Source organism: Helianthus annuus, chromosome 14 (assembly GCF_002127325.2).
Source record: "Helianthus annuus cultivar XRQ/B chromosome 14, HanXRQr2.0-SUNRISE, whole genome shotgun sequence".
Classification (NCBI taxonomy): domain Eukaryota; kingdom Viridiplantae; phylum Streptophyta; class Magnoliopsida; order Asterales; family Asteraceae; genus Helianthus; species Helianthus annuus.
In genome coordinates this window covers 82656915-82677177 of record NC_035446.2, presented here as the reverse complement: position 1 = coordinate 82677177, position 20263 = coordinate 82656915, and the positions used below count along the sequence as shown (strand labels likewise).

The 20263-nt window shown below is 35.0% G+C and overlaps 2 protein-coding genes across 6 annotated transcripts; one reads left to right on the top strand and one right to left on the bottom strand.

The window, feature by feature from the left end:
• The first annotated feature begins 7752 nt into the window (after nucleotides 1–7752).
• LOC110908624 (probable magnesium transporter NIPA1) lies at nucleotides 7753–11365 on the top strand. 4 transcript variants are annotated; one of them, XM_022153563.2, is made up of 9 exons: nucleotides 7753–7979; nucleotides 8065–8277; nucleotides 8668–8724; nucleotides 8812–8902; nucleotides 8974–9134; nucleotides 9213–9340; nucleotides 9420–9557; nucleotides 9640–9732; nucleotides 10468–11365. In XM_022153563.2, exons 2-9 carry the CDS (start codon nucleotides 8148–8150, stop codon nucleotides 10651–10653), a joined length of 984 nt encoding a protein of 327 aa, XP_022009255.2. In that variant the 5' UTR covers nucleotides 7753–7979; nucleotides 8065–8147; the 3' UTR covers nucleotides 10654–11365. The 4 variants fall into 4 exon arrangements, with proteins under 4 accessions (XP_022009255.2, XP_022009254.2, XP_022009256.1 ...); XM_022153562.2 differs by having other exon boundaries at nucleotides 7753–8277; XM_022153564.2 differs by lacking the exon at nucleotides 8065–8277 and having other exon boundaries at nucleotides 7755–7979.
• A 5043-nt stretch (nucleotides 11366–16408) lies between these two features.
• Nucleotides 16409–18893, bottom strand: LOC110908623 (coronatine-insensitive protein 1). 2 transcript variants are annotated; one of them, XM_022153561.2, is made up of 2 exons: nucleotides 16870–18893; nucleotides 16409–16791 (listed from the first exon to the last, which is right to left on the bottom strand). In XM_022153561.2, exon 1 carries the CDS (start codon nucleotides 18628–18630, stop codon nucleotides 16873–16875), a length of 1758 nt encoding a protein of 585 aa, XP_022009253.1. In that variant the 5' UTR covers nucleotides 18631–18893; the 3' UTR covers nucleotides 16409–16791; nucleotides 16870–16872. The 2 variants fall into 2 exon arrangements, with proteins under 2 accessions (XP_022009253.1, XP_022009252.1); XM_022153560.2 differs by having other exon boundaries at nucleotides 16409–16762; nucleotides 16870–18892.
• Nucleotides 18894–20263: the final 1370 nt, after the last annotated feature.

Sequence of the window (20263 nt, the reverse complement as noted above, 5' to 3'; positions counted from 1 at the left end):
TCTGTGATTATATCCCTTTTACCCTTTTAGCTTAAAAAAGAATTTTTTAACATCTGAGCCACCAACGTCTTTTTTTCTAACCCTTTTGGCCCCTAACACTAACCGCATCCATTAAATGTTAGGGGCCAAAATGGTTAGAAAAAAAGACGTTAGGGGCCAAAACGGTTAGAAAAAAAGACGTTGAGGGCTCAGATATTAAAAAATTCTTTTTTTGGCTAAAATGGTATAAGTGATATAACTACAGGGGCGAAAATCATAATTTACTCTTAATTTTTTTTATTTCAAGTATAGTTATATGCTTTAGTGACTCATACTTGATTTTTTTTATATTTCAAACTAGGTTATAACCCCGTGTATTACACGAGTTGAATAAATGAATTTTATATACCAAATAATAAAATATTATATTTTTAAAAGCCTCATTTATTGCACGGGTTGAATAAATGTAATTTTATATATTAAATAATAAAATAAGTTATATCTATAAGAACCATATATATTTTACGGGTTGAATAAATGTAATATTATATACCAAATAATAAAAAAATTATATCTTAAAAACCATTGTATTACACGGGTTGAATAAATGTAACATTATTTACCAAATAATAAAAAAAGTTATATTTTTAAAAACCCCCGTGTATTACATGGGTTGAATAAATATGATTTTATATACCAAATAAAAAATATATATATTTAAAAAAACTAACGGATTTTTATATTTAAAGTAGGATAAGATTGAATATTAATCCCCACCGATGACTGACGTGTCCATGGGGTATGGCGGGGCTTGGGTTGGGGCATGGCTTGGCAGTTTATTAAAAGGTTGGAAAGAGACATTTATAGGTTGGAAAGTGGGTTGGGGTAGCGGGTTCGATCTAGTGGGGGTAGCGGTGGACAACGATGGTTTGGGATGGGGTAGCCGGTGGGGTAGGGGTTACATTTATAGGGGATGTTGACTGTTGGGGGTTGGGGTGACCACTTGGCTTGCCAAACGATTAGAATTTAAAATTCAAACACCCACTATGACATGGCCAACAAAGCGAATATGAGGCCGACACATCGGACCGCTAGCCCGCCCCACGCCCGGCTTCAAACCCAAGCCCCAAGGGCCTCGCCCCAACCCAAGCCCACCCGGGATGGTGGCTTGGGCATTTTCCCCCAACCCATGCCCCAACCCAAGCCCCATACCCCACAGTCTTATATCTAACAACAAATAGCAGAAGTAAACTCCAGACAAAGAGAAATAAATAATTCTATGAAATTATAAGTAAGGCGAATAGATTTTTATACCTGATATAGCTCGCACCTGCAAGGCAAAATTTAATTAGTTAGATTTTTTAAAAAAAAAGTTACCAAAAGCTCAAATAAAAATATACGAGATCAAATATATTCAATAAAAATATACATGATCAAATATATGTATGCTTACATTTATAAATAAATTCAAACAAATACAGCAAAAACCATATTAAAATCATATAAATACCTTTTGTATTAACACCTTCTGAACTTTTGAAGAAAAAAATCTTAATGCTATATATCAATTGTATTAACACCTTTTGAACTTTTGAAGAAAAAAATCTTCATGCTATATATCAAAAACCATATGAAATCTACAGTATTTTCTAAAGATATGAACTCACCTTTAAACCACAAGAATGAAACTATCCGAGAGCAAAGTTGGATCGAAACCCAAGCTAATGTTAAAAGAAAATCAAGGTACAAATATGAGTAAATTGTCATTTTAGTTCCTGAGTTTTGTCCAAATTTGCCATTTTGATCTAAATATTTTTTTTTTTTGCATCTGGGTCCCTGACTTTTCCCTTTTATTGCCATTTTGATCACTTTGCCTAACTCCATCTAAAAATCCAGTTACTCTTGTCAATTTAAATCTTTTCAGTTGCCATTTTGATCCAATTCTTAAAAAAAACAAAAATATATATATATATATATATATATAATATTAATAATGATTATTATTTTATTATATATAATAATATATATCATATATACACATACATCTCTAAAAATCCAGTTAATCTTCATTCAAATCTCTGCAACCAAACCCTAGCACACAATGACACCATCTGCACTATCTCTTACCTCCGGCGACCGGAGAGACTCCGGCCGTTTTTCCGGCCACACCCCAACCACACCTACCCACCCCTCATCCCTGTTTCCCCTCAAACAAACGGCCGGCCACCGCGTTATGGTGGCGGCGCGCCGCAGTGATGGCAGACGAGAGAGAGAGATAGGGGGAGACGCAGAGACGATAGAGAAAGATAGACGGCAGGTTGCCGTCTCCGGCGACCAGAGACGCCGCTACGGCGGCGGCGGAGGTGGTAGATGACGATGATGACGATGAGCGGTGATGATGATGACGACGAGGACGATGATAATGATACTGGTGGCCGACGGCAGCGTTGGCCGCGGGAGCCACGGCGGCCGCAGTGGAGGTGGTTATTCGGTTCAGATTTCGGGAGTTGCTCGGTTCAGATTCAGGTGTTCGGGTCGGTCTTAGTTCATGTTCGGTTCGGTTCGGGAACAGTGGTGGTGGAAGGTGGTAGGTGTTGATGGTGGTGGGTGGAAGATGCACAGATAGAGAGAAAGAGAGAGATGTATGTGTACTGATGTATGTATGTTGATGTATGTATGTTAGAGATGTATGTGTAAATATGATATATATTATTATATATAATAAAATAATAATCATTAGTAATATTATATTTTTTTTGTTTTTAAGAATCGGATCAAAATGGCAACTGAAAAGATTTAAATTGAAAATTCCCAAAATACCCCTGGTTATAACTGGATTTTTAAATGGAGTTAGGCAAAGTGATCAAAATGGCAATAAAAGGGAAAAGTCAGGGACCCAGATGTAAAAAAATATTTGGATCAAAATGACAAATTTAGACAAAACTCAGGGACTAAAATGACAATTTACTCTACAAAAATATATCTAATTAATGGTAAAAGTCTAAAAAACTTCATGAGAGTTTGTTGAGAGTAATATTGGTTACATTGAATTAAGGTAGTAATATTACGTAATTTAATGCATATGATGTAATATTATATTTGTTTGTATTAATTTAGATTAAATATTATTATTTTTGGTATTATTAATAATTTTAATCAATTAAATGAGAGAATGACAAGTGTCTCAAAACAGGTTTCTTTTATTATATAAAAAAATATAGATAGATATAGATATAGTAATTAGATAAATTGGCAAAAGTGTGTTACGTTTTCTTAGGGGACTAGGGGTGGTTTCACTAGTGATAGAATTTATCACTCACAAGCACCAATCAAGTTTCGCCATGTCATTGACCATTTTTCCTTCACTCACAACCATTTTTAGTGGGGGTGGTCATCACTCATCACCACACCCAACAATTTCCCCCCAACCAACAATTCCACTCACAAACCCAAACCATCACGCCGTTAATTTTTCCACGCGTTAAACTTTGAAACAAGCCATCACTCGTTATCAAATATGGTGGCGGTGGGACGGACTTATCTCACCACGCGTTATACAAAGTATAACGGCAGTGCCCCGAGTCCCCTTAATGAAAAAACAGGTTTAATACAAAATTTTCATTTTATAATATTTTTCTAAAACTGAATTTATAATTTCGGATTCTACAGTAAATTTTATTTTCTGAATATATTCTTTTTATTTTAATAATATGAAATAGAATATAGATTAATAATAAAAAATATTTGAGTATTAAAATTAAAACTAGGATTGAGACCCGCCGCAATGCGGCGGGGATTCTTTAGTTATAACTAAGTCGATTTAGGACCCGTACGTTATGTTAAACCTGTCAAACGGGAAAAAATAGACAATGTAAAAACGTTCACCCACACACGCACGTTGCGTCGTGTTAACTCGCAAAATTTAGAACGAAACGTAAAAACGTTAAACCAAAGACGCACGTTGCGATGTGTTAAGTCACAAAATATAGAACCAAACATAAAACGAAAAATTTGCAGAAAATAAAAACTATAAAGGACCAAAGTTGAAAGTAAAAAAAAATTGCAATGATAGATTGCAAAATATAAAAAGTTTTGGGTTAGAAGTAAAAAAACAAACAGTTTTGGGTTTAAGTAATTAATGAAATACTTTTTTTGTGAAAAGTAAAAAATCATTTATTTTGAAAAACCCCCAAAGGCAAGGTCACGATAACCATATGCATAACCATTTTTTTTTTAGAAAAACCCCAAAGCACACCCCGTGTTGCGGCGGGGTGTAAAATGGTGTCAAATAGTACTAATGTCACACAACCGTCATCGACCATCAACACTGACTCGGCCTAGGATCTGCGTGTTGCGACGAACCTGTCAAACATGAAAAAATAGAGGTAAAAACGTTGAACTACTCATGCACGTTGCGCCGTGTTAACTTGCAAAATTTGAAACAAAACATAAAAAAGTTGAACCACACTTGTAGGTTGCGTTGTATTAAGTCGAAAAAATTAGAACTATACGTAAAACAAAAATTTGACAAAGATGAAAAGTATAAGTGACAAAAGTTGTAAAGTTAAATTACAAATATTGAAAAGTTTTGGGTTAAAGTTAAACAAACAAATTAGTAAGGTTAAAATTGCAAAAGCTAAAAACCTTTGGGTTAAAAGTAAAAAAATCAAGTTTAGTTTTGGATTAAAATTAAAAAAAAAAATTATGTAGGGTAAAAATTACAAAAGCTAAAAACATTTGGGTTAAAAGTAAAAAATAACGTTTTTTTTTGAAAAACTCCCAAAGCACAAGGTACAAGTGGTTATGCACAAAAAACTTGCTTATTTATATATGGAATAATAGAGGTAACAACATTGAACCACACATGCACATTGCGTCGTGTTAACTTGCAAAAATTGAAACAAAACATAAAAAAGTTGAACTACACTTGTACGTTGCGTTGTATCAAGTCAAAAAATTTAGAACTATACGTAAAACGAAAATTTGCCAAAGATGAAAAGTATAAGTGACAAAAGTTAGAACTATACGTAAAACAAAAATTTGACAAAGATGAAAAGTATAAGTGACAAAAGTTGTAAAGTTAAATTACAAATATTGAAAAGTTTTGGGTTAAAGTTAAACAAACAAATTAGTAAGGTTAAAATTGCAAAAGCTAAAAACCTTTGGGTTAAAAGTAAAAAAATCAAGTTTAGTTTTGGATTAAAATTAAAAAAAAAATTATGTAGGGTAAAAATTACAAAAGCTAAAAACATTTGGGTTAAAAGTAAAAAATAACGTTTTTTTTTTGAAAAACTCCCAAAGCACAAGGTACAAGTGGTTATGCACAAAAAACTTGCTTATTTATATATGGAATAATAGAGGTAACAACATTGAACCACACATGCACATTGCGTCGTGTTAACTTGCAAAAATTGAAACAAAACATAAAAAAGTTGAACTACACTTTTACGTTGCGTTGTATCAAGTCAAAAAATTTAGAACTATACGTAAAACGAAAATTTGCCAAAGATGAAAAGTATAAGTGACAAAAGTTGTAAAGTTAAATTACAAATAATAAATAAATTTTGGGTTAAAGTTAAAAAAACAAATTATATAAGGTTAAAATTGCAAAAGCTAAAAACCTTTGGATCAAAAGTAAAAAATCAAGTTTAGTTTTGGGTTAAAGTTAAAAAAACAAATTATGTAGGGTTAAAATTAAAAAACTAAAAACATTTGGGTTAAAAGTAAAAAATCATGTTTTTTTTTTGAAAAACTCCCAAAGCATATAGTACAAGTGGTTATGCATAAAAAAGTTGTTTATTTATATATGGAATAATGTATAAAGTGGTGATAATGTGAAATGTAAATAACCGTAAGTATGCTTTCAGGGCCGGAGAGAAAATTGATGTTTTTGAAGCATATGTAAAGGTCTAATGTGGCTGCTTGCATTAGTGATGGTCTCATACAATCTAATGATATATATTAATTAATACTATATAAATAATTGAGTCGTTTAATAATTATTAAAGGACTTACTATTGCTTCTTAATTAAGGAGCTGTTTGGCAACTTCTGAATGATTAAGTATTGAATCAGTAAGAAGTCTGAACCATTAAGTGTTGAACCAGTAAGAGGTCTGAACCATTAAGAGCCAATATAATGCTTAACCGTTCAAAGGTAAATGTCTGGTCAATTCAAATTAGAGGTCTTAACTATTCAGACTCGGTATAATGCTTAACTATTCAGAGGCAAATGTCTGAACTATTAAGTACTGAACCAATAAGATGTCTGAACCATTAAGAGCTCCATTAAAAGGTAAACAAACAGCTCCTAACTCTTTATCTGTCATCTATATCTTATAGTGTGTAGGTTTGTGAGGTAAGATGGCAATCAAAAAGGATCAAGTGAGGTTACTATTTTCATATATGTTTGATAAATTTTATTATTTTATTTCTACATATTGACCCGATTAACCCACAAGTTTACACTAGTTTAAATGGAATATGCGGTAACATTTAAATGGTTTACGGTCTACTTCGATCAGTGGCTGATCTTGCCCGTTGAATGTGCCAGAGCTGAAAGACACGGGCACTAAAAAAAGTCCGGGCCAAACATAGTATATATAAAAAATTTCAATTGAAATGCGGAAAATTAGCACTACGGCCAAAAAACTTGCCCGGGCCGTGGCCCTGCCTGAGCCCTTCTAAGAGCCGCCCCTGACTTCAATCACTATTAACAAAAATCTTGCTTGGAACGTTAAGGTCTACTTCGACCACTATTAATAAAAAATCTTGCTTGGAACGCTAAATCTAGATTCGGAAAACGACACGCCAAATTGGTCGGGTTGATTGGGTCAGCCAAACCACAACTAAAACTAAGGGTGATAGTTTTTGACATTTTGATTGTTAAATCTAAACCATTTAATTAATTGGTCGTGTTCAAGTTGGCGTGTTTAAACCATTTGATAGGCATGTTGATTTGCTAAGCCGTTTTGGACTCATTTAACCCATATTTTACAACATACAAACCGATTAACACATATATAATTTGATTACCACCCACCAACCTTTTTGACACATTTAAACAAATGAACTAAGTGTGTCATGTTCGGGTTACATGATTTTAAGTGTGTGTGAGTTATAGTTAATATTTTCGACACAAATAAAACATGGGTAGTGTGCGGGTATGACTGCCTTTTTTTTATGCACAACTGGCTTCATAGGATGATCTGTCAACACTATAAATCAAACTGTTAAAGGTTTAACCAACATATTTGTTTCGATTTATACAGTTCAACCAAAAATAACAAAATATAAACACTCTACAAGGTAGCATATAGACCTAACCGTCATTATTTGGCCTTTTCTTACACTACAAGTTAACTAAGGATCAAGTTGGCCTAACTATCTTTTGTCCCCATCAATTATTGTAATCAACCTCTAATTGTTCTTATCTAAACCATTAAAGTACCAAAATCAAAAAAATACTCACATGCCATCACTACTTTGATGGGGTGATAGAGGCTTTATGCTTCTTAGAAAAAGACTAGGGTTCAATTACTGTGGAGTAAGTTAATATAAATTAGAAGTAGCGTCATTTAACCTTTGCCCTTAAAAAAAAAAAAATATTAACATTCACTCATCAATATCTTTTTTCTTAAAGATCATCTTCTAAAAATACATGTTTAACCATTAACTTCAAACCAACTTTAATACACCAATTCGGATTCGGGTCAACAAACTTTCCCGACCCGACGCATGATTTGAAACCCAACGGCACAAACAATTCTGAGTTTGATCATCTTCCTTCAAACGCACGCAACCGACCTACCTACCATTTCTTGCTCGTATTCGTGTCATACTTCTCTTCCATTCTTGTAAAGAAATTCGAAGCTTTACTTTTAAAAGGTTCCAACTTTTCCAAATCCCACTTCCGAAAACATGTGATCTATCACTTTCCATATGAATCGATAAAGGAAACATCGTTTCACATGCTTCCCATTACGACCCGACACACAAAAAGGTTAAAGTTTCTTGTTTTTAGTTCGATTTCGGTTTGTTTAAAGTGGTCAAGATTGTGAATTTCTTTGTGAGTTTTTAAGTTTCAGGTGGGAATTAATCAAATTTTGTTGATTTGGGGGGGATTAGGGGTTTAGGGGTTGTGTGTTTGTTTGAAATTTTGTTGGTGAAAATGGGGGGAATATCGTCTGATAATGTTCATGGGCTTGTGTTAGCTCTATCTTCAAGTGTGTTTATTGGATCTAGCTTTATTATTAAGAAAAAGGGTCTCATGAATGCTGGTGCTACAGGAATTAGAGCAGGTTTTTTTTATCATCCCTATGATTTTTTTTTATATATATATTTTCTGCTTTTTGTATGTTAAAAACTAAGGTTTATGTGTTTACTTTACTTAAGGGTTAAGTTATCAAATCTTGATAACTTAAGGGTTTATGTTTTTAGTTTTCACTTGATGAATTCTGCTTGCGAAAACCGAAACAGTCAAGACGGATATTCGGATATTCGGATATTCGGTAATGTGTAATCGGGTACCCAACGCATATGGGACTATCTATAATCCGGCCCATTGCCATACCTTAAATTAATAATGCTGCAAAAAAATATCAATATATTTGTATAATATAATATAAATGATCTATCCAGGTACTGAATGTTTTCTGTATTTATGTGTGGGAATGGAATTCATTGATTAGGTTTAGGAGGCTATTCATACTTAAAAGAGCCCTGGTGGTGGGCTGGGATGGTCAGCAGTAAGTTCTAATCGCCCCACAAATTCGTATTATTTCTTTTGCAATCGCGCATTCTACAACAGTTTCATTCTTATTATGAACTTGCAGTGATCATAGGTGAGGTGGCAAATTTTGCCGCTTATGCATATGCACCAGCAATTCTTGTAACCCCATTAGGGGCTCTAAGTATGATAATCAGGTAGTCTTACTGCGGTCATTTTCTTGATTTAAAGGTGACATTTTTATATGCGTATATAATTTCTTGTGCAGTGCAGTTCTAGCCCATTATTTTCTGGATGAAAGGTTGCATATTTTTGGTGTAATCGGGTGCGCACTCTGTTTGGTGGGGTCGACCACAATCGTCTTGCACGCACCACACGAGATCCCGATCAAGTCGGTTAAAGAAGTTTGGCTCCTTGCAACCGCACCAGGTACGTTACGTTACATTTTTTATATTTTCGATAAAACAGTTGGCGAAAAGATCATGGTTTTTTTAGGGTATTAAACAGGATTTCTGGTCTACGCTTGCATTGTTTTGATTGTTGTCGGCATACTTATTTACCGTTATGTGCCACTCTACGGCGGGACCCACCTGGTCATATACGTTGGGATTTGCTCTCTGATGGGCTCCCTCACGGTTCGTGTTATCTTGTTATTTATTTCGGTTTCTTTTATCGTTTGACGTTGTTCGTCGTTGAAAATTGTGAAAAGTGTAGGTTATGTGTGTGAAAGCAGTCGGGATTGCCATGAAGTTATCGTTTTCGGGAAGTAATCAGTTTGTATACTTCCAAACATGGTTCTTCACAATCTTACTTTTTGGTTTCATTCTCTTGCAACTCAACTATTTGAATAGGGTGAGTTAAAGACGTTTTCTTTCGGATTCGCCACATGTTAAAGCGTGCGTGTGTTCAATGTTGTTTTTCAATGTGTTTGCAGGCACTAGACACCTTCAATACTGCTGTGATTTCACCTGTTTATTATGTCATGTTTACCAGTTTCACAATTTTGGCCAGTATGATCATGTTCAAGGTTATTTACTTTTGCGACTTTCGTCCCTGAGGTTTGGTCACTTTTGCGACTTTCGTCCAAAGGTTTGTTTTTTCGCATCTGAATCCAAAAGGTTTGAAATCTTGCCATTTTCGTCTGTATCAACCTTTTGGATCCAGATGCGAAAAAACATCCTTTGGACGAAAGTTGCAAAAGTGGCCAAACCTCAGGGACGAAAATGACATTTTACTCAAAAATAGGGGTAACTTTGTAGAATAGTAACCAAGTTTTAAAAGTGTTCCAATTAGGCCACTCAAGTTTCAAAAGTGTTCCAATCAGGTCACTCAACATTCATTCTTCATTAAAATTAAGGGTCTTTTCATTAATTTCATAGGTAACCGTGGTGATGTGGATTTTGTTTCTTTTTTCTCTTTTATTTGATGCTAACGTCGAGTGACGACGTGAATTGTAACTTGTTTTTTTTTAATTTTTAATGTAATTAAATGGTTTTTATTTTTAATAAATATAATTTCATCTTAAAATAATTCGACACCAGCATCTTATGCTCCATTTTTTTCTTAACACATGGAAAAAAGGACATGGCTCGATTTGAATGTTAAGTTATCTAATTGGGACAAAAACAACACCAGTGACCTAATTAGAACACTTTTGAAACTTGGTTACTATTCTGTGAAATATTCCCAAAATATAACTAACAACTTGTTAACTTTTTTATGATGTTTCTTGGTAAATTTTCGATTTTGGAAATACTCGCAGAACTGGGATCATCAAAATGCGTCTCAAATAATATCTGAACTCAGCGGTTTTGTGACCATTTTCTCGGGGACGTTTCTTCTTCATAAAACTAAGGATATGGGAACTCCGGCGGCAACAGACTCGCCTAAACTTTCAAGTTCATCAGCCAGCAGCCGAAATGAAGGCCCCACAAGGTCGGAATTGTGAATAGTCGCAAAATGTCTGGTGGTGGTTTTGCGGTAGAGTAGATGCTTTTAACAACAGGGTTAGATGCTGCTGAGAATCATGAGGACTTTCACACCTCTGGCAATATTTCTTATATTATTTATGCTGATTTTTTTTTTGGCATATATTGGTGTATACCGGGTTAACGGACGGGTCGGGCCGGGTCAGAAGAGATTCGGAACAGGAGGGTTCTTTTTAGAAGATGGTCAATTTGATGTAACTATAGAATCCATTTTGATGCATACATTCAAGGACAACAGAGTGGTATTCTAAAGGGTTATTAGATTTTATCACACCCCCAACTATTGGCTATTGGCTGCTGTCATCCTCAACTTAACACTTAATGTGTTCTGTCACCAGGTCGTTAACTAATCACTAACTTTTGATCTTGTTACTATACTTTTGGTGTGTCGTAAGATCCCTAAAACCTTCGTAAGATCCCTATGACACCCTAAAAGTATAGTACCAAGATCAAAAGTTAGTGATCAGTTAACGACGTGATGACAGAACATACTAAGTGTTAAGTTGGGGGTGACGGGCGTCAAAGTGATAGTTGGGGTGGCCGCAGCCAATAGCCAATAGTTAGGGGTGTTATGTTGTAGTCGCATGTGTTTGTAGTAAAGTGTTGTCTTTTTCCTTCTAAGGCCTCTTTCTTTAAGTAAAATATGCAATACATTTAACTTATGTTGTGCTATCATGGTCACACTATTTTGTTAAACTGGTTGTTAAATTACTCATGTGTGAAAAATATACACGCGTTTTTAACTTTACAAGGCAAGGATGTTTGAATGTTAACAACATATTCAACATAAAATGTTATTAGTGTCTGCTTATATATGTAGTTAACCAGGATGTGTAATAAAAAAGTAGCTTATTATGGAAATAAGAATGATATATAATGCCGGGTTATTTGATTTTATCACTTTCAACTATCAGGTATTGACCCCTGCCACTCTCAACTATCACTTTGACTCCCACCACTCCCAACTTAACACTGTGTGTGTTGTGTCGCTCCGGTTGAATGGTTTTTGGCTACCCTTTTGTCATTTGGGAGCAGATTCACCTACAATCATTAGTAATTCACAAAGTGTTAGCCTAATTCACCAATAACATAAGTCACACGTTAAGAAATGTTCACGTGCAGAGTGACACAACACACAAAGTGTGTCAAAGTGATAGTTAAGAGTGATAAAATCCAATAACCCTATAATGCCCGGTAGTTCTCATTTAAGTATCACAATTTATATTAAAAAAATTTCTTAATTTTTGCGTTTTATCTTAATTTTTATATATGTATTGAGTATCACAATTTATACAAACTAAATCTTGTTTATGAAATATTTTTTGTTTTACATTTTTAAGTTAATCAGTAATTCCTTTCTATTTAAACTTTTGAAGGTTAAAAAAGGGTAAGAAATACGAGCAATAGAAAAAGAAACAATGATCAAATATGAAATATGAAATAAGAAGAAGAAATGTCAACGTAGAGAAACTAAAATACACAAACGCAAGTTGTGCGCAATAGTAGATTCGCGTATATGAAATAAGGAGAAGACATGTGAGCGTAGAGAAACTATAATACACGAACGGAAGCTGTTTGCAATAGTAGATTCGCGTATAATATACATAGAATGTATTTCATATGGGACAAACAAATGCGAGATGAAAATAACCTCTAAATCATCTTGTCCGGAGCATTGATATACTGATAAGCACATTTGGGACCACGGGTATCAGACAAAATGAATGCATCTAAAGCTTTAAGCTCCATAATGACGTGTCCACAACCATGACTTTTGGATTTTACTAAATACATTTCAACTCACAAACGTCATATCTAGCGGATTATACTTCTAAAGTCATAAGCACTAAATATCGCATCACCACGACTTGACAAAATGTGTGGCATGACAAAAGTATCAGGTGGACGACAAAGATAATGGGGACACCATTACGACATTACCAAAGACAAATGTCATTAGTCTACAGCTCTGCACATAATATCCAATTGTACAGCTTAACAATCTTGGGATCACATGTCGCCTCAACGGAAGACTCCAAAGACGATTTAGTATAAATGTACCCCACCGGTTACAGGAAATGGGTTAACAATATTCTACACTCACTCTTTATATCATGGAGGGGCGGAGCTTATTGTGGGCCAGGGGGTGTCTCGGGTCTTTTTGTTTTTTTCACTTTGTAGTGTAAATTTTACCAAAAAACTCCAAAAATTTTATATGTATTGAGCCCCCCCCCCCTCCCCCCACACACACCTATTTAATAAGTCAAGCTCCGCCACTGCTTTATATACCAATACCTACTTTCACACGGAAGGAAGTCCACTCACAAGTGTCACCCCCGAAAATCATGTGTTGGATTTACACAATAGAAGACTAATCATCATAATAATTAAAAGCCAAACCTTACGTTAGTTCAAAAACAGTTTATATAATTTAAAGGGTTATTGGATTTTATCACTCTATTGGGTATTGGCTACTGCCACTCCCAACTATCACTTTGGCTTCCACCACTCTCAACTTAACACTTTGTGTGTTCTGTCACTCAGGTTGAGTGGTTTTTGGCTCTCATTTTGTTTTTTAAGAGCAGAGGCACCTGTAGTTATTAGTAATTCACAAAGTGTTAACCTAATATCACCAATAACACAAGTTAAACACTAACAAATGTTCACCTGCGGGGTGACACAATACCTAAAGTGTTAAGTTAGAAGTGGTGAGAATCAAAGTGATAGTTTAAAGTGACAGCAGCCAATACCCAATAGTTGAGATCCAATAACCCTTATTTAAAGTTTTCAAACTATTCAAATGTCAAGCTTTAACGCCCTCAACTCTTTTATCTTTTTCCTTGCTACTAGAGGTTATTAACTTTCTATGGAGTTTTTAACTAACAATTCCCTGAAAATACATGCTAAAAAAATAAAATGTCAACAAAAAGTTGGTTTTGGTGAGTTTATGAAAATAGAAAACATACTATAAATCAAAGTTTAGTGTATCATCTCATTATGTTTACAGGTCTATAATTAAACTAAAACTGTAAACTAAACATGTCCATAAATTAATTTTATTCAGTGTCTGGACATGTCGATAAATTAATCGACATATGGAAAGATGCTACTGGATATGAGTGAGCGACTGAAATTCATATATAGCAACGGTACTGACTATACATATATAAGCCCAGAGTCTACGAATTAATGATTAGCATTCGATCAATATAAATAAGATACCCATAAAACTTCCAAACTCTATAAATAGTATTTTGCACGTTTTTCAGCTCTACAAACATATATAATTAAAAATTAGTCATGAAATGTCACCAAAGTGCTTATCCAGGTAATTGTTATACTTTTGATTTTATCGTCTCCTTGTTGCTTAAAAGGTAACTCTAAATTTATATAACATTAGTATATTATAAGGTTATCTCATTCATGACATTGCCTCAACCTAGGTTGATAAAATAATAAAAATAAAAAGAAAAATTCATTTAATATCAACAACCTGGTCCGACCCAGGTTGTGACATTGATCCTCACAATTGCCTTGTCACATGTCCACATGCCAATGGATGATATAATTATTTTAATTTTCTTTTTTCTTTTAACATAATTAATTATAAATATAATTAAATTATATCTAATAATTTATAAAATTTAACTGTTTTTAAAAATCTAAAATCACAGTCTTGTTTATTTATTTATTTTTTTTGTGAACATGCAGATATAAATTTTATAAAAAATATGATATATATTTTAATTGTTTTTTTTTATCTAACATTATCTTATTTGACACATGTCAACATTCCAAGATTTTTAGATGTATTATAAATATTTTACAAAACATAACAAAGTTTCATATCCATTCTGAATTCCATATCTCTAATCTCTTCTGTATTTCCTACCATGAGTTCTTCGTTTCCAAACTTTTGTTTGAATCTTAGAGATTCCGGAGATTACCCGAATAGTCAATCCAAACTTTTATGTCCTTGTAATTTTACATTAATTGTTATGTAATATTTCTTTTTTAATAACTTTTTCTATTTTCACACCCCATGAAGCGTTGCGCTTTGGCCACAACGCGATGTTTAGGATTCTTTTCCAGACAAATGGTGATGTGACCTTGATACGAGGTTTGATTTGGTACGATGTTGTCAGCCGGGTCACGAGGAACCCTACGTGCGGCGCTCAGAAGGCAGACCATGCATTTGACAATTCATAAAAAATCCAAATTGCAAAAGTGTTTCAAACAAACGCGTGTTTTGTTGTTTTAGTGGCGTTTCTTCAAAATCGGTTATCATTTATAAAAAAATGGCATAAAAAACGTATCTTATAAACTTTAAATTATATATGTTTTATAAAAATAAAACTCAAATCTACAATTTTTCAACAAAATAACACAACTAAATACAACGAAACAACAAACCAACACCCCACTTTTTCCACCCAAAAACAAACAAACCCCCAAGCGCTTAGGTACGAGGTCAACAGGCAAGGATTAACAGGTTCGGTCCTTATCTGTTGACCTCATACCTAAGCGCCACGCTTTGGCCAAATCACAACGTATATGTTATATGTATGTCTAAAAAGCCAAATGGAAATGGGATGTGTGAATAGCCATAGCCTAACATTATTCTTAAACATACTATTTGCATGATTAAAGCTTATTAAACTTATTCAAAACCTCTGTAGGTATTATAAATTTTTACAATTTTGCTTTTTTGTTAGAGCTTTTCGGCCCGTATTGATTCGAGTCATACGACCCTTTTGTATCTGGGTCATACAACCCAAATGTTTTGAATTCAGCCCGTATGATTAAATCATATATAACTTGGCCAGCGTGTATTGTACATGTATTGTACGTGGTACCGATTTCAAAAATAGATGGTTTTGATTTGTATTCATTTACTTTTTAAGATGAGATAATTTCTTATTTTTAAACACTTCTCTAAACCATAATCTTCCCTTCGCAAAATTCAATAGAATTGAAATTTTAATTCCAACTTTAGTTCCTTCTATTTCTTCCGATGCCAGCCGCTCGTCACCGCCCGAAGACCACCATACCATTCTCTCTCTCTCTCTCTCTCTCTCTCTCTCTCTCTCTCTCTCTCTCTTGCGCCCTCCCGCGCTCCCTCTCTCTCTCTCTGTGCAGCTTTTTTTATCTTCATGGTTAATCAAATTGGAGATTCACCAAAATCAAATGAGATCCTGTACTATTACTCCCCACCACCCACTCACCAAATGTACTCATGAATCATGATAATAACCCCCCTGCTAGATTTCATTCTAGAAACTTTAGCACTTTAAATCGGGTGTTACGATAGGAGACTCCCTAAAAAATGTAACGAGGCTGACTGACATATGTTACCTTACGCAGACATCCAATAAGAAGATTCCTTATCGATGTTCTGCGGGTTCAACACTGTTACTGAGCTCTCACGCCCAGCCAAGAGATCTTTTGTGGCAATAGCATTTGTATCTTTTTAGGACGAATTGTTTTAAGTCGAATATTATACAAACAAGGTTGAGAAATTCAGTCCAAATTATACAAACCAATTACGTCACACATGAATTCGATTCATCATCTTGATGTCCCGATTGTCAAATAAAGTACAGAACATGATACTGACTAATCAATCGTGGTCAGTGACGGTTAGAGTTTTGATATAAATTACTTGAAACCGACTCAAAAAACCTGAATTTATCGGGTTTTGTTTTTCAGTTGCTATATACTAAGGCATTGCAATTCGCTAACTTTTTCCTGCAAACTTTGTACCAACATTGACTTTATTCGACTCTTTTGACCACATTGAGACCACACAAAAGAAAATCAAAATGGATAATCTAAAAGTTTAGAACTTTATGAAAAGAAAAAGAAACAAATCCACAAACGATAGAATCTTACACGGAACATGCTTGAATTATAGAATCCATGATCTTCTTTTCGATTCTGGTCCTGTAACGCGCAACATAATCGCAATCTTTGATTAATCTTGAATCTTGAAGATAGTCACTCAGATCTTCACTTCAGTAATCAAATTGAAAATGACCAAACGGGCCTTTCTTTAAAGCAGCATATCATCTTCAATCAAACCAAGAAACAAGACCAATCCAACACCATTTAAGATCATGATTTTGACACCGAAAACGTTATTTATTTAAAACAAATGACGAAAGAACGAGAGTTACTTGTTAATGAAGATTCGCAGGTGGGTGTAGAGGAAGAACCGTTTCTGGGAAATCCGTTCGTTGACCAGCAAGTGAATAATACGCAAGCAAAGACGGTGGTTGCTGTTGTTCCGAATTCCCAGGTGCACTGTCGATTCCTTCAGAGCTAATCAACTCCATATTCCAAAACGGGCGAGCCATTGCCAATATTCCACTACAGTTTTCACTTGCACGATAACCCTGAATCCACAAATACCTTAACGAAGGTACATTAAGCACAAAAGTAGAAAGCGCGTGTTCACTAAAACCACACCCTCTCATTTCCAGTTTCTGCAGTTTCGGACACCCTTTTGATAACTCGATAAGCCCCGCATCGGTTTCACCGGTAAAACCAAGAAGCATGTATCTCACGTTTTGTGCATACTGCCCGATATAGCCCAACCCGACATCGGTCAGACCACCGGGCCGAAGATACACACCTAACCGTTCTAGCTTATTACACCCGTTAAGCAAAGCTCGAACCCCGTTATCCAATGGCAATTCTGTAATTCTTTCTTCTTTATCGAGCAAAATCATTCGGAAATCATAAAGCTTTTTCAAATGAGTTCCGACGCATTCCAACGCTTCGTTTGAAATATCCGTAAGATTCACATGCAAACATTCCAACTCAAGACAACCTCGCGCTAAAGAAATCAACCCCGTTTGCGAAACGAAACCCTCCTCGTCATCCCCTCGTTCAATCTTAATCCGACGCAACTTCTTGCAATACTGACTCAAAATCTCTAACCCCCTATCTCGAATCGCGTCACGAGTATCAAGAACCTCCAAATTCGGGCACCTTTGAACCAAAAAACAATGATCATCCGTATCAAACAGAGCGTACAAAAGATCAAGCTTCGTTATCCTCGAAGCGAACGGTAACACAACTGGAATGTCAGTCTGACTCATGTAATTCAACGCCACACATTTCAACAACGGCGGAAACTTCAACCCCGTATACTTATCCGGCTGATTACTAAACGCACCGCCCCCAAACTCTTCTAACCTCACCGCATTGTTAAAAAACTCCGCAAGATCCGCAACATCACACTCGCTAATTTTAACAGACACCAAACTTTCCCTACAGTTTTTCGCGATAAGTTCAAGATCTTTAAAACTAAACTTACCAAGATCAGTCATGTAAAAGTTCAACGACTCGAGAACCGAGTTATTCAAAGCGAGTTCATGTAACCATTCTCCATCTTTCTCAACAATCAAACTCTCCTGCAAATATAAAACCCTCAAATTCCCACATAACTTCCCAATTCGCAACAACCCATCGGTCGAAAAACCCGAGCACAAATCAAGCTTCAAAACCCTAAGTTCAGACCCTCTGCTTCTAGTCAACAAGTCAATATCCGAATCTTTAACAATCATACGTCGAAAATGCAAACATCTCAAACAATTCAACTTATCATCAATTATTCTGACCCATGGGGTAACAAACCCGCCCCAATTTTCAGGAATTAGGTCAAACATGGCGGCACGGGGTTTACCTTTAACGGTCAACGATTCGAGGAGAGGGAAGCGTTGACTGAGGCGTAACGGCGTCGTGGAGTAGCAAATGGCGATGGTGACGTGCTTACGTGTGACGCCGTCGAGTTCGCACCATTTCCGGCAGACTAGAGAGACAGAGCTCCGGTCACGGTGGTCGTGGATATACGGCACCACGCAGTTGAATACGGTGTCGGTGAATTCGGTTGAATCGGGTTGTAATCGGGTTGATTTGAGGTCTTCTTCCATGAGTTTGATTTTGAAACCCTAATTGTATGAAATTAGGGTTTCGAGTGGTTGTTTTTTAGGGAATTTGATTGGGGGATGAGGGTTGGAAGATGAAAGGTGAAATTAGGGTTTTATTGGTGGTGTACGGAGGGCGTAAAACCAGTGAAATTAGGGTTTTGATGAGAACGACGAAGTTTTAGACGACGGAAATGTTGGTTTTTTCGTTTTTGTGACGGTTAAGATGGGACAAGTGGATCCGGCCGGCAATTGGAAGCTTTTTAAAGATCTAGTTGACCTAAATTATGGTTATTTGCAAATAGATACTTGTATTTATGAAAGGTTGTCATACATCTTAAGAGTTTTTATCTTTGAAGATGAATAATTAGCGGGTGGGATTCGGCATGGTTGTGTTCAACTTGTACTGGTATCAATGTTGTTTAGTCGGATTCATTTCAGTTCCTCACAATACCGACACTCGTATAGTTTACATATCAAAAAGAGCTTACATAGTGAAAAATACTATATTTTGAATACAACTTCGTTTTCAAAAAAAAAAAAAAAACTGCTGGAATGTTACTGGAAACAAAATTAAATTAAATGCAGTTGCGTACTCAAATATTTTTTAAGTAAGTATAACAAAAGCAAGTCATTAGAAAAAATTAAATTAAATAAAATATAAATGGCTTAAAAGGTTAAATTAAAGCAAGTTAATAGCATTTGGAGTTTTATTTCGTCACTCTGTAGTTCTAAAGAAGTTTGTAAGTTTGTTTAAAAAGTTAACTTAAAAGTTATTTGCTATAATGACCAGAACATGTGTAATTTCAGGGTTTGTAAAATTTCATCAAAAATTGAAAATTGTTTAAAAATGTAACATTGGTCTAGCTTACATATTGACACTTTATCCCCACAATTTCATTCGAAATGGTCCCCGTGATCTCTAGCTTCGGTTGTTGTCTTATAAGTTGCTAAAAGATGTATATTTGTCTTATGTCACTATCATTGATATTTATAAGAATTATTCGGAAGTTTATTGACTCCCTTAAATCTATATATATAATAAATGAATTAGATGTGGGACACGTGTCCCTACATCATGCAACTACATAGATGGTTTTGGCGGGAAACAATAGGCAACAAGTAGATATTCGCATTCGGATCCCGTGTTGGGTATCCATATGAGGATTGGTGACCCGAGTATATAAAGAATTAAACAAAAACCCTAACTAAATGAAACCTATCAATTCTCCCATCTAGATCGGCCGCCTCCGGTTGTTCTACTCCCGCTCACACGATCTTCAATCTTATATTCATTCATTCATGATCATTCCATATGATTCAAGGTTTGTATTATGTATATTTTGTTTCACTTATGATTTCGCCTAATTTCAGTTTTTACATTCGATGATTAATTTATTTAGGGTTTACATCCGTTGATTGTTGATCATCGTAACTGATACAACCTTTGTATGTTTCGTATTTTAGTTAACTTTTCATTTCTACTATTCTTATTTCACTTTTCGTAGACCATATATTCACCACTAATTGTTCTTTTTAATTTACTTAGGTTTTACATCCCCTGATCGATTTCACAATTATGTTTGAAGGATTTTATTGAAGTCTGTGTTTTATTTATAAATCACATAGAATGGTGTTG

Excerpts from the sequence above, each read along its gene's own strand:
- LOC110908624 (XM_022153563.2), top strand. The coding sequence starts at position 8,148 with ATGGGGGGAATATCGTCTGATAATGTTCATGGGCTTGTGTTAGCTCTA. Across the intron at positions 8,903-8,973 it reads GCTCTAAGTATGATAATCAG|TGCAGTTCTAGCCCATTATT; the intron begins GTAGTCTTACTG and ends TTTCTTGTGCAG. Across the intron at positions 9,733-10,467 it reads CCAGTATGATCATGTTCAAG|AACTGGGATCATCAAAATGC; the intron begins GTTATTTACTTT and ends AAATACTCGCAG.
- LOC110908623 (XM_022153561.2), bottom strand. The coding sequence starts at position 18,630 with ATGGAAGAAGACCTCAAATCAACCCGATTACAACCCGATTCAACCGAA.